Source organism: Parasteatoda tepidariorum, chromosome 10 (assembly GCF_043381705.1).
Source record: "Parasteatoda tepidariorum isolate YZ-2023 chromosome 10, CAS_Ptep_4.0, whole genome shotgun sequence".
NCBI classification, from domain to species: Eukaryota; Metazoa; Arthropoda; class Arachnida; order Araneae; family Theridiidae; genus Parasteatoda; species Parasteatoda tepidariorum.
This window is the reverse complement of record NC_092213.1, coordinates 56,826,639-56,840,792: the sequence shown is the minus strand read 5'-3', so window position 1 is coordinate 56,840,792 and position 14,154 is coordinate 56,826,639. Positions and strand designations below refer to the sequence as shown.

The following is a 14,154-nucleotide window of genomic DNA, read 5'->3' as shown; positions in this document are numbered from 1 at the left end:
TTAAACTATTTAAAAAAAATTTTTATTAAAAGAATAAACTAAACAAGCATATTATGTGATAGAAGTAAATGTAGATATCAGTTAAGAAATAATAAATCATATTTTGTTGTGCATTGCATTTATTTTCTTTTTCCGTTATTAATTGTAAATTATTAAAAGTAAAAGTAAGAGAAACTGATTGTTTTTATAAATATAATAAGAACCACATAGTGCTTAAGGCACTGTGATGCAATATTGAAGAACTTAGGTTGGGTCCTTGGTTGTGGCTTCAAATAGTACTCAGCTTCAAATTGTTGGGTACTAACTAGTCTGGGACGTAAACCCAGTCTTCATAAAACTTGTACTCAAATTAAGATGGCAAAAGTAATCTTTTAAGAACTTTCAATCATGACACTTTTACAACAATAGAAAAAGTATGCAAAAAAAAACTTGTCACAAACATTTTTAAATTTCAAAATTAAAATACTGAGAAAATAAGGATTATAAGTAATAAGCAATTTAATTTTCAAAAAATATATGCATCAACACGCATTAAAAACTGAAGTTTTATAAACAGATCTACTAAATCTTCAACTTAATTTTTACATTGGAACAATAATCTATATCTAAATAATCTTTAAAACAGACAGAAAAAATAGTTGAAATCATTTCTTACTGAAAATTGCATGTTTAACTTATGTATTGTATTCACTATAGTAGCCAGTATGGTAGTCACAACCATTTAAATAATTATAAAAAAAGAAATATTTTTCAAATGAAACCCATGTAATTCATGGTAGAAAATAATGATATCAAATTTGACAATTTACAAAAGCCTTGATGAATCCTCAATTGAATACAAGAAATGGTTCATAGATTTTAAATGAATAAATTTAAGTTCACTTTAAAGAATAAATTGAAATTAGCATGTAAATGTGATTTAACTATCAAAACATAGTTGGACAACAATTTATATCTTAAACAATGTATATGGATATCATACTCCTTTTAGTTAAAATTAATAAAAAAAAGAGTTTTCTTTCTTACTTCTTAAAATATTATTTAATAAATTTTAAATCATGGAAAAAACATCAAAATACCTTTTGGATAATAAATTTTATAACAATAGATGCAACCTAAAATTTTTCTTACAGAATATGTGAATGCTGAGTTTTATTAAACTCTTACAGTACTGAAGAGCATTAAAATATGAAGGGAGAAAAAAAAATCACAAAAGCATTAGCAATAAAGAATTTTCTTTAAAAAATCAGTTATACCTGTCCAGGCCAACATGGCTGGGTTGTTGCTTCTGCAATGCCAGTTCGACAAACTTGTCCATGATGAGGTAATAAGAAGACACCTTCACCTTTACCAGGATGAATAGTTATTTTCACATATGGGTCAGGATTAAAAAACATCCCCTTTTTTAAGTTTTTAGCATAGAGATCTATTTCAAAAAAAATATTTTTATAACTAAGTGTGTTAGTAGTCAATGACATCAAAAAATACAATTTATACATTTTATTTGCGAATAAAAATCCTATTTACAGTGAGAGAAAGTAAAATTTATACTAAAAAAAAGGGGGAAGGAAAGAAATTTTAAATTTTAAACTATAATTACTCTAAACTAATATATCTTAAAAGCTTTATAATTAATTTGCATCTTTATAAAAACAAAGACATTCCTCACATCTATAAATAGTAAAAAAAAACTTACACCCTTATTCAACTGAAACGCACTCCCTTGATTTATACTGTTCATACTTTGTTAATTGCTATATTGTAGACTGTTTTTGCACTTCAAGTGTAACATTAGATCACTAACAAAGCAAAAAAACCTATATTTTTGGCAGGTCACATGAGCAATATTCTTTCTTAGCCAATGAAAAAATTCAGACGAGCTTCCTCAAGAATAGGTTGGGGAAATTTTATCATAGACATTGGTGCCTGTTATCATCTGAATATTACTTTAACTCCTCCTTACATATTCAAAGTACCATTAACATCATTTTAAAAAATGCTTCTTAAAATAGATTCAAATAGTTACTTTGATTTAGAATAATTCTTTTCAGCCATTTTGGATACAATGATGAGTTTTTATTTTAAGATTTCCTTTATTAAAAGTTTCAAGCTCTTACGATTTTATATTTCAAATTTTTATAAAATTACCTTCTAACAATCCCATTACAAGGTAATACTTTGTAATTTACTATCTTTTTATAATTAAAAAATATTTATGGAAAAAAAACACATATCTAACCAAATCAGAAAATATAGATCCGTATCAAGATAATTTAAGAACTGTAATGAGATCATATATTTGCAACTACCTTGTAAAAAATAACAATCAAATACTGTCAAATTATTTTTAGAAGTAATAAATAAAAAACTTGAGTTAAAAGCAACTACTGACTATCAAATCACAGCTTTGGATTTCAACCTCCAAGTAACTTTACAAGTGCTAATAAGTAATTCAGAACATTTTAGTTACATAAAATTGTCACGGAATGTTTGAAATATGTTACCAAACTTTTATACTGCTATCCTTCTTATTTCTCTCCAGAATTGCCATTAAACATTTAATAAATGCTTTGTGATTGGACAGAAACAAATAAAACTTAGCCATTGAAGTCAAGTTATGGTCCTGTCATGTGACTAAAACCGCTTGAAATGTTACAGTTAAATCAAGAAACAGATGTTTTGAATCAATAGAGCAGAAACTAGTAGATCGACCAAATTTTGTTTAAGCTGCAAAAGGGCATTAAAGGAAAAATTAATTTTAAAATACATACTGGATAAAGTAAACTTCACCATCTCTACAGGATATTGTTGAGAGGAATATCCCACCAACACTTCATCAGCCCCAAGGCTATTCTAAAAATTGCAGGAAAAAAAAACAGACTGTTACTATGCAATAAAAAAGAATTATTAATAAAGAAATAATACAGTACAGAACCTGTTATCCAGAAATCAGAAAACCGGAAAACCAAAAAACCGGAACGAAATTCAATAAATTTTCCTGTCATTTTTTTAAAAAAAAAATTTTTTTCCTCATAAGATTTTAGGATTTTTCTTTCTTTTTTGAAAGATGTTCACCTTACCATCATTTTGGAAATAATCATTAGTGTATTACTTCATCTTTTTTTCTTCTTTTTAAGATTTCAAAAAAAAAAAATTTTTTTTTTTAGTTGGGTTTAACAATAAAAAAACGGCTTTTTGTAGCGATTCAGAAAACCGGAAAAATCAGTTATCCGGAATAGCGATGGTGCTGATCGTTCCGGATAATCGGTTCCCTACTGTACTTAAGATTTTAACTAAAACACTAAAAAGGTACAGCGTAAAAATACTAACAAAATTACAATTTAGCATAAACTTACTTGAAGCCCACAGGAGGCCAGAAGCCTTCTAACAGCAACCAAGGGACTGACAGCTCGTAATATGCCGGAATTTCCATGATAATACTTAAAGCATACATTAGTTACATCTGTAATGATAAATAAGAGATAGGTCAGGAGGCAAAATATAAAATCATTGGTTTAATAACCAAAATATTTTAACAAATCAACATGTAAGCCTTAATGTTGAAAGCAAAATCATTTAGGGTGAATTGGATATGGAGTTTGAGGGCATAAATAAGGGATGGAATGAACACTGCTGCACAATGAATTCCAGGCAAGTTAATTAAAAGGTATGCAAATGGGACAAGAAAAAGAAAAAACTCTAGGGGCAAAAGACAACATGAGAAATGACAGTCAAAACTCAACAATAGAAACTTTAAAGGACTTATAATAAACTCTATAATATCAAACTTTATAATATTTTGAACATTTTAACCAAAGTAATAAAGGTGTAAGAATCTTCAAAAACAGAAAAACTATATCAAACAAACTTGATAAATAATATACATTGTTGTGAGGGAGTTGNTAAAACAATTTGCTCACATTTTAATGGGAAAACTGAGGCCGATCAGCCTGAATAAGAAGTTGGCGGGCAGCACAATATGTGTTGGGGGGCTGCCAGTTGGACAGCCCTGTTTTATAGCAAATCAAATTGTAAGATTTGAGTTAGAACTTTTTAAAAATTTACTAATTTCTTACATTTTTTTTGAGAACAAGAATGCACATATGCAGAGTTCTCCTTTCCTGTGCTTTGACATAATGAGATGTGATTAAGAGAGCACATTAGTATTAAATGTCTATCCTTCAATAACAAAATAAAAAGAAATAGTGCAAGTTACCTTAATTAATTTACAAGTTAATTAAGAGCCATACATTTTAAATCCCCCACTGCATTAGCAATTACCTTTTAACATAAACTGAAAAGTAATTTTGTGAATAATTGTTAGTAAAATAAAATTTTGACTTGTCTGAATATTGAAAATATATCTCATTGAACAAGCTTTATAAGTATATTTATGCATTGCAACTAAGCCTCCACTGCATAAGAAAAGATAAGATTTGCAGGGAAATAGAACCATAAAGTAAGAATAAATCATAACTTGCAGTGATATAAATTTTCGAAGGAGTAATACAAAAGGGATAAAGCAAAAAAATTGAAGTTGAAAATGAATAGAAATCACCAAAATAAACTTAATTCCTTGCAGTTCGATTTTTCCCCCTTCTATTATGTAGCAATTAAAAAAACAGTTTACAAAAGCATCAAAAATCTAACACTCACCACCTTAGAACGATTGGAAGACAATCATTTAGGGTCATTCCATGTTAACTTTTTAAATACAGTATAACCCTTAGAAATTCGGACTGTACGGTGTTGGGTGGTGAAAAAAACTATTCGGATTTTAGAAATTCTTATTTTCAAGATCATACCGTATTATGTTTATTCTTATTTCCCTTTATTCCTATTTATGTTTATTATAGGTATTTTTGAAATTTAAGAATCAATTTTACCACATGATTACAAGTCATAAAATAGTTTACCACATAATTACAAGTCAGAAACACAAAATCAGGCCCTAACTGTAACTGAAAAATGACCCAAAAAGTGTTCAACTGATTCTAATTTATTTGCAAATTATCTGCAAATTTCACTTATACTAAGTGAACTTTCATGCAACTCAAATCAGCAAGACATCAAAATAAATCACAGTATTTAATAAAATCACTGAAAAAACAAGTAAAATCTATACCTTCAGTAAAAGAATCACAATTTTCTATAGTCCATAAAATTTGGCCTTTTGAAGTAGACGTTGGCCATCTATTTTTACATTCAATATATCGAGATGGATCTGCTTCGTCTAGAAAAATTATTGAAAACTACTATAAGTCTACAATAATAAACTACTATAAGTAAAGTAAAAATACAGATAAACTTATGATTAAAAAGAAATTCAAAATATTACAATTCTGAGGTTTAAAATTCATATTTATAATTATTCTATGCTACTTATTCTTGTGATATTTCTTTTTTAGATGTATTTTAACAAAAACTGTAGTTCTGAATTATCAATTAGTTAGTCAATCTTCATGAACTCACAACTTTGTTGCCTTATATTGACAAGGGTTTTACCTACATTAAGTGCAAATGTTAGGGGAAAAAATTATGCGCAAACTGGCAGCTACCATTTTTTATCAATTTTATTATATATTAAGAAATTATATAATTAACTTTATCAAGTGCCATTTTAATAGAGTTGAAATGTTTCTACGTTGTTACTTATACACAAAATATCTTAACTTTTCTAAACCAGATTTATTCAAAATTTAAATTTCTACTTTATTTATTCTTAATCAGGTCAGCATTTTATAAACGGTTAAAGGAGTGGGGGGGATTAAAATTGTGCATGCAACAACTGCATTTTAATTTTAAAATCAAAAACAGCTATTTTGTTGGAGATGAAGTTGCTTTTTGTTTCAGCAAATATAAAATTTTACATCAATCCAAGTTAGTTTCACAATTTATTTTCATTGCATTGAAATTTTTACTTAATTAATCTATTAAAATTTAAATCAATAAAGCATTGGGTTCAAGTATTCCACTAAATACATTATAGTTATAGAATAAAAAAATTTTAATGAAAATTTGAAAACAAAAGCTATCTCAATTCTACAAAGCATTTAATTGAATATTGAATTAAAAAGTGAACTTGAAAATTAGAGTTATTGATATTTAAATCAATTAAGAAGCTTAGAGAAAGCATTTTTGTAAAATATGAGAAAATCAGCTTATGAATAGAACGAACAAGTTGTTAATTAATGATTTTACCAATTGAAAAACACTTCACTTGAAATCATGTAGTAGAATACATTAATGTTTGTTTGTTTTGTGTGTGTGTGTGACAGCTAAACATAACATTTTCTTAAAAATTAGGGTTCGTGAAGGAAAATTTCTTTTTTGGAATTCAGAAATTAGAGTTCATAATAAGTTGCCACAATAAAAAATAAAAAAATTCAGTCAAATCAAACAACATTTAGTTCTCCAGCTGTCTAAGCCAAATTTACTACTGTTTAACGGTACCTTCACAAATTCAACTAAGAAGAAACGGAAGTTTCACAAAATATTTTTTCTTAACATTTCATTTTTGTATCCCGTAAGAAATGATAAATCTATATTTTTGTGTTGATCTTTTAATATAATTTTTAATTTTCACAAATTATGCCTAAATTTTCACAAAATAGGTACCTCTCAGAAAAACCTACCCCTCTTCTCTGAAATGGGCTTAGTTTTATCTTTTAAAGGTCAAAAACGTAAATTTTAAATTCTTTTTCAAAGCATAAAACAAATTTCAGTATTCAAATTCAGGAATATGAAATAACAGTAAAAATAAAAATTAGATATAAAATGTAACTTAGAAATCTTTAATTTTCCTTCACAAACGCATATTTACAACTAAATCATTTTTAAAAAATTATGCTGATTATGATTTAAATAAAATTAAAAAAATTTCCCATAAATTCTGGCGGACCTAAATGTTAAATTTTGCATTTAATTTTCTTTTTTTGTTAATCTACATTTATTAACTTAAAAATTAAAATTATTAATAATAATAAACAATAATATAATTAATAATTTTAAAAAAAATTCTAAATCTATATTTTTGAGTAGGAGCAAAATTATGTTTACAAGTGCTCTATGAAATTAGTCAAAAATAATCAAACAACTCCTGCCAGTTTAAATATTACTGTTCCTTCTAATGCCGAATAATTTTGTCTTGCGAACTCAAATTACAAGTGTAAATACATAATCATATACATAATATACATAAAACAAAACTGCTAACAGTGTACAATTTTCTTCACGGCTTACACATAAATTGTCTCGAAGGAACTGTAATTGTTTAAAAATAGAATTTAAACTAGTGCCGAGTAACCTAAAAAATTTCACATTTGACCAAAATATTCAGAAATGAAAAGTTAACTTTTCATTGCCTTGATATCATAAATTTTGAAAAAAGTCTTTTATAATGTACCTTAATAAATTACGTGTATACAAATGTTTTTAGATGACATTCAATGCATTCTTTCAGAAAGCTATTTAGTCTAAACATCACACTCTTATAATTTAATTTTAATAATTTATAGTGTAATTTTTAAATTTATAAAAACATTTTTTTCTAGGTCACAAAAAAAATTATTTAAAAAAAATTAAAATAACCTTTAAAACACCAAGATATCTGACAATTTACTCTCAAATTGCACTGCAACATGTCATAACTTAACTACATTAAATCATTTATACCAATTAAACAAATAAAATTATAACTTCATAAATGTAAAGTAAAATATTTGTTAAATGTTAATTAAATTTTTAATACAACAGCCAGTAATAAAAAACTTATTCTTGGCCGTGAAACGAATATTTTATCAGAATTTGTTTAAAAACAGTCATTAACAAATCTAAATTGTTTTTATAATATTATTGCAGAAATCACATGGACAAGATACGATTATTATTGAATGTAATCAGGTAATCACATTCTATTTTTAGCAGTGGTTATTCATCATTAATATCATGAATGTAATTGCGTCAAGAAAAAACGACTTGGATGGTGAGGGGAACGGGTAAAGTATTTCTCAGGGAAGGATATACAGACATCACAGTGATTTTCCAGGTTGAGTGAGTGCCCTTAAGCAACCTGTAAAACATAAAAAGACAGCTTGCTTGTGTGAGGCAGCGTCATTGGTAATTGCTTCAGTAAACACTTGATCCCGCCAATTTGTTAGGTTGGAAATGCGCTTGGCACACATGTTGAAGGAAGACATTCAACTGTCGATTTGGTAAAATTTCGATCAATACTTCTGCTATGGCTTCTTAATATGCGAAAAAGTCAGAAAGAAAAGTCACGCTTCCTTAACCATAGGTATCCATGGAAGCAGTAGTGAAGATGACCATTTCTAAGTTTTCATAAGCTTTTATTTTACTTTCTCAAGAAAATCTTACCATCACCCCTTCACTATCCGCTGGCATGAAACTTCAAACCTTGTGGTGTCTTGCTCAATAGATGAAATAAATTTGAAATGTGGGCTTTAGAAAAAAAAACCCTAAGAATGCTTGAAAAACAAAATATTTTTTTAATATTACTTATTATATATATTCGTAATTTGATTTACTAGGTAGCTATATAAATTGCTAGGGTTAGTTGAAAGTCAATGAGAATGTTTGTTCCAGGGAATTTTTCCACTGTACATATCACTTTGAAAAAAAGTATACCTGTTTTATAAAGTCCGATCCAATCAGTAGCAGATATCTCTTCTTTAATGTCCCATTTAATGACTAGTGGATCAGATGAGTTCAATATGTATTCGGCTCTAGAAACGCTTAAACTAGAACGAGACTGCAAGCATGGAGGCCTGCGAAAAGGAGCAGGTGGTGGAGCAGAAATTGGAGAAGGCACACCAGTTGGAGAAGAAACTGTCCTCTGAGGTGGTGGTGGAGGTTCTTCTTCAGGATTTTCACCACCTGCTGTGATGGCAGGTGGGTGTCCCAGCCGCAGCACAGGGTGGAGGCCACTCGGACGCTCAGCTAGCATCGAAATGATGCCAGAGCAGAATGAGACTGGACTCCTGCTCGAGTTTCGAGCTGCACAGACCACCTAGCTTGAATTTCACATCTTTGAAATTTTAAACCTAAGAATTAAGTTAGTGTAATTAGAACTTTCTCCGGCAAAACTTACATATACAGTAATTGAAAAAATTTTTAACATTGTATGTTAATATTTAAAAATGAAAAAAATTTTTTTTATACTTTTCTGTTCGTTGTCAACCATTTTTGCCAAGTTTGAAAATATAACCTTAGAGCCTAAACTGGATTACCACATATTCCAATGTTGGTATTAGGCAAGCCTAGCCTACTCAGTTTGGTGAAGACGTTTATTAAACTTTTTTTTACCTTTGCTGAAAAAAAATTATTAAAAGTTGGGATTTTCTTACCACAACAAACAATGCAACAGCATATTTTCAAAATCATGGGATCATCCCATCGAAAAAAGAATTGCGTTAACGAACACGATGTTTCTTTCCATCAGAAAACAGCTTATATTTACAGCTTATTATTTTTTTATTATTTTGTATTTTGTCTGTGAAAATACATTCGGAAGAGATTCAAATTGAAATATCCTTGTTCCTATTTTGTATATTTCTTTAAAACCAATTACTGAAAATAAATATTACTCTGAAATTAAATTTGAAAGTCTCCAAAATGAATTTCACATTGAGTTGGCAAAAATAGTACATACTGAACACATACACATACATACTGAAATATTAGGCAGAATGATATAAATCTTACAACAATACAGAAATGGAAAAGCCAAAATACTAATTACAAACTCTGAGAGTTTAAGAAAGACTCTGGGCTTTTAAATACAGAGGATCTTCATAATGCAAACCTTGAAACCTGGGCCTTTGCATTTTATGAACATCGTGTTATATAGATCATTTCAGTTATCTATTAAATATGGCAAATTTAATATGGAACAGGTTAGTTTTAAAATACTTTCAAATAATTTTAAGATACAAATCCTTAAAACACAAAATGCACACTTAAGTATTTATTATTTACAGAAAAAAAATTAATTTTTTAACAGCATTAGAATATGTAAAAAACAAATCAATCAATTTTGTTTCGCTTAGCTTATGAAATTTAAACCTCTTAGTAGATAATTAAACAAATATAGTAAAAAGTTAACAGTTATTGCTAGTTATAGAAATTCCTGTATTCTAATTTTATTGTATACCTCCACAAAGCTAATGTGATTTAAGGAGATTTGGGGTTCAGAGAATTGTGTTACACAGATTTTCTACTATAATTGTGAAGACTACTTGTGTGCATAGTATGTGCAGGGCCTGATACAGGTGAAGTAGACTATCGTTTATATGTACTTTCAGAAAAATCAATCTAGCAAAAACGACACCTTCACAAAAATTATCACAGTAAATTCGGTATCTTAATAAAAATCTTTGCAGTAAAATTGGTACTTTCACAAAAATCGCAAATATCTTAGCAAAATCAACACCTTCTCAGAAGGAATAATAAAAAATAAACAGGATGTATACATTTTTATTAAATGGTTAACTTTTTTGCAGAAAATCTTAAACCAACCCCATAAGTTTAATAACTATACCCGAACTTATTGTTATTCACACGATTTTAAGATCAGATATCATAATTTGTCATCACGCATTTTAAAAAATCACCAGTTTTGATTCTTCTTGCAATTTAAAAATCACACATTTTGGTTCCTATGCACGCAATCTATCAGGACTCGTATTCATAAGGTTTAAAAATCACATGTCGCAATTTGTATAATCAAGCGATTTGAAAATTGAACATTCGGATTCTTCTTCAAACAATTAAAAAATCATACGTGATTTAAAAATCATGCATCACAAATCATATTCACACAATTTAAAAATTACATATTATTGAACATAGGAGCACTATCGGGGATGAATTCCCAAAACTGATGAAGTTATTTACCTTACTGCCCATATCAACTCATTCTGTGGAAAGACTGTTTTGCTGACAGAATTTGGTCTGTTTAAAATTGAGGAGTAATCTTTCAACAAAATCGTTATATTTTAGTTTAATGGCTCACACATTGCATCCAGTCAGATGATCCAGTTAGTAGATAAAATTGTCACTATGTTTAAAAATTAATTCAGTAAATTGCAGAATAATCATATAGAAACTCTTCTATCTGCGTGAACCAATTTACATTATTTATAATCATATGCTGATGAATTATAAAAAAATTTAAGTATTGTTATGTAAATGTAAGTATTGTAAAGTTTTTATTAATTGTAAATACATATAATTAGTGTTTATGCCAGTATCGCAACATGTTGGTAATGTCACCGACATTTTACAAAAGTCACTAAAATTGCATGGGAAACCAATTTGTAGCTTTGAAAAGCATTTGAAATTTAGAAAATAGTAATGAAAAATAGGATCAGACTTTTCAGTATTTCCATTTGAAAGGCAGCTTAAGTGGAAAAAAAAGAGTAGGCATTTGTTTGTAGATCATGTGAGATGAATTCCTATATTGTTAAAGGCTAAATATATTTCTTTAAATTAATTACTTTTTTTTTAGATTTAAAATTTTTCAAATTTAATAACAGGAGGCGTCTGTCAAATTTTTTTAAAAGTTAAATGTTAAAATTTCAAATTTACATGTTGCTATGTCTTGCATTCATGCACTGACTGTATAATGCATCAAAAAAATATCTTTGCTTCAGAATTAAAACTTTACAATTTTCAAACAATTTTTAATATTACATTTTGTTTGTGCTTACTTTCTGCTTTCCTTATTTGTTTATTTTAATTTCTCTATATTGAATCTATTTACTAATATTATTTTAGCTTTTTTAGTTCGTTTTAATAAATATTAATCTTCAAACATTATGAGGAAATGAACCTAAGTAGTTTTAGGGTNATTATGTGAAAATAATATATTGTTTCTCTATATGTCATAAATGAAAGAAAACAGTAGGTTTTTGACGGTTTTTACCGGTAAAAACACGATTTTTAACACTGTCACATCAAAAGCCAGTTTTTGACGGCAAAAACCCAACCCTGTTGTTTACCATATTAAATTTGTGGACTACTAAATGAAAACCTAGGTAGACCTATTAGCCCTTTAAATTTTCTTTGCTGGCATAAAATCTAATTATAATTCTGAATATTAAGTACTATGTTATATAAGTATTTTCATAAAGAGTTGTAAACAATTATCCTAATAATTTATTATTAATAACTTCAAAACTAATGAGTATTCCTTTTAAAGATACTTTCTCACAGAAAATTATATGCTAAAACTTTTCAAAAAATGGGTAGTATGAAATTAAAAAACCTGGATTAACCCCTGATATGGGAAGGTTCCACACCCATCAGTGCTACCTCAACATTATAACGAACAATAAATGTCAGAGTATCACTCTTACTCATTAATTAAGACATATTACAAATTAAGTTCTTAACCACTTGAAAAATAATTATTCTAACAACTTATACAATATAACAAAGAAAAATAATAATAATTAAGTAACATAGTCATAATACATTAAACATTACAATATACATAGACATTAAACATTTGAAAATCCCTTTGAAATTATTAATTAGTTACTGAAGTTTATAATGTAATCAAATTAAGCAATAATTGCATCTAGATTTAAATGTGTTTGGATTGATATTAAAAACAATGAAATTTAAATAGCATATTTCTCAATATATCAATTCTTGAAAAAAGTAATAAAGTAGTACTATTTAAAATTACAAAGTTTCTCCTAAATATCAAAATGCCACAGACTTTTGAGCAACAAAACAAATATATGTTTTGATAAATATATATTATTGTTTGAAATTTCAGATTCCGAGAATTGAATCTAGATATAAACAGTTTTTAATAGATATTAAAAACATTCTTAAACAAAAATTTCATAGTTTACAAATGTGTTATCAAATATTGAAAAATAAATAAAAAAAATAGATAATTTGTATAAAAAATAATCACAAATTGTTCCAAAATAGCATATATCAGACATTTTTAAGCAACGTATCAATTATAACGTGTTTTTATAAATATTTAACATTTATGAAAAGTAAAGATTCCCAGATTCATTATCTTTATTTGGTATAAAGTTATTCCCTTATCACACATCACACTTAAATTGCATCTAGATTCAAACATTTTTTAATCGATATTAAAAACACTTAATCGAAAATTGCATATTTTATATATATATGTATCAAATATGAGAAAAAATACGAAGTTTTGTTTAAAAAATATCACAAATCGTTCCCAAATATCAAATGTCACACATTCTCGAGCAACAAAACAAAGATGGTTTTTACAACTAAATAAAACACCCTTCGAAAATACAGGTCATCAAAATCATTAAAATAATCCTTTTATGGTATTAATAATACAGCAACAAAATAAATTAACAAAACATTAGGTTAAATAAGGTAATAAATTTAAAGCATGGCCTATACCGGAAGAGATATTTAAGAGCTCTAAAAATACAGCTAACTTATTTTTTTTATTCTAAAATTACAGAAAACAGATGCAAATGAAATATATACAGATATATTTCAGGAATATATTGATGGTTTAGAATATTTATTAATATAATATTATGTTGACTTTAAGTGCTTACTTCACAAATCCTCCATCTTGTCTCCGGTCAACCATCACAACATAGTGATTACAAGGAAAATTTAATTGTCAAGTAAGTAATCTTTTATGGTTAACGCATTGTCAGTTTTTTTTAAAACCAATTCCGGAAATTAAATACAAGAAAAGCTAAATAATTACATCAAATTTAATCCATACAAAATGACGCGTTTATGTACGTATTTACAAATGCCAGATACAGACACTACAGTGAAACTTTCAGTTCCTGTTTTGCTGAAAGATTTGTTTAATTCAAAAAAGTTACATTCGAGCCAACAAGACTGAAGCAAAAGTCAAGCACCTGCGTAAACTTGTCGCCGCTTGAGTAGCGCTATCTAGTGAGAACATTGGTTCCATGTCAAAAGCCTATCGTTGGAATTCTTTAAAATATAATTTAAAATTTAATAAGTAATTAAAATATAATTTAAACTTTAATAAGTAATTAAAGTATAATTTATTATTTACGTTTTTTTTATTTTTGCATTTATTTTTTTTTATTTTTGCATTTTTTTAGTTCTATTATGCTTTTGAACTCAAAATCT

General features: G+C 27.5%; 1 protein-coding gene across 3 annotated transcripts in view; it reads right to left on the bottom strand.

The window, feature by feature from the left end:
- Window positions 1–13,866, bottom strand: part of LOC107443042 (E3 ubiquitin-protein ligase HECW2) — a 41,394-nt gene extending 27,528 nt beyond the window's left edge. For 2 of the 3 annotated variants that reach the window (XM_043044912.2, XM_043044913.2), the window contains exons 1-6: window positions 13,596–13,866; window positions 8,647–9,062; window positions 5,126–5,233; window positions 3,357–3,463; window positions 2,772–2,853; window positions 1,257–1,426 (exon numbers count right to left, since the gene is read on the bottom strand). In XM_043044912.2, coding sequence (XP_042900846.1) covers window positions 1,257–1,426; window positions 2,772–2,853; window positions 3,357–3,463; window positions 5,126–5,233; window positions 8,647–8,965 — 786 coding nt within the window. In that variant the 5' untranslated portion in view covers window positions 8,966–9,062; window positions 13,596–13,866. The remainder of the gene's footprint in view (window positions 1–1,256; window positions 1,427–2,771; window positions 2,854–3,356; window positions 3,464–5,125; window positions 5,234–8,646; window positions 9,063–13,595) is intronic. The other variant, XM_071186879.1, reaches the window with a different exon arrangement.
- Between the last annotated feature and the right edge of the window lie 288 nt (window positions 13,867–14,154).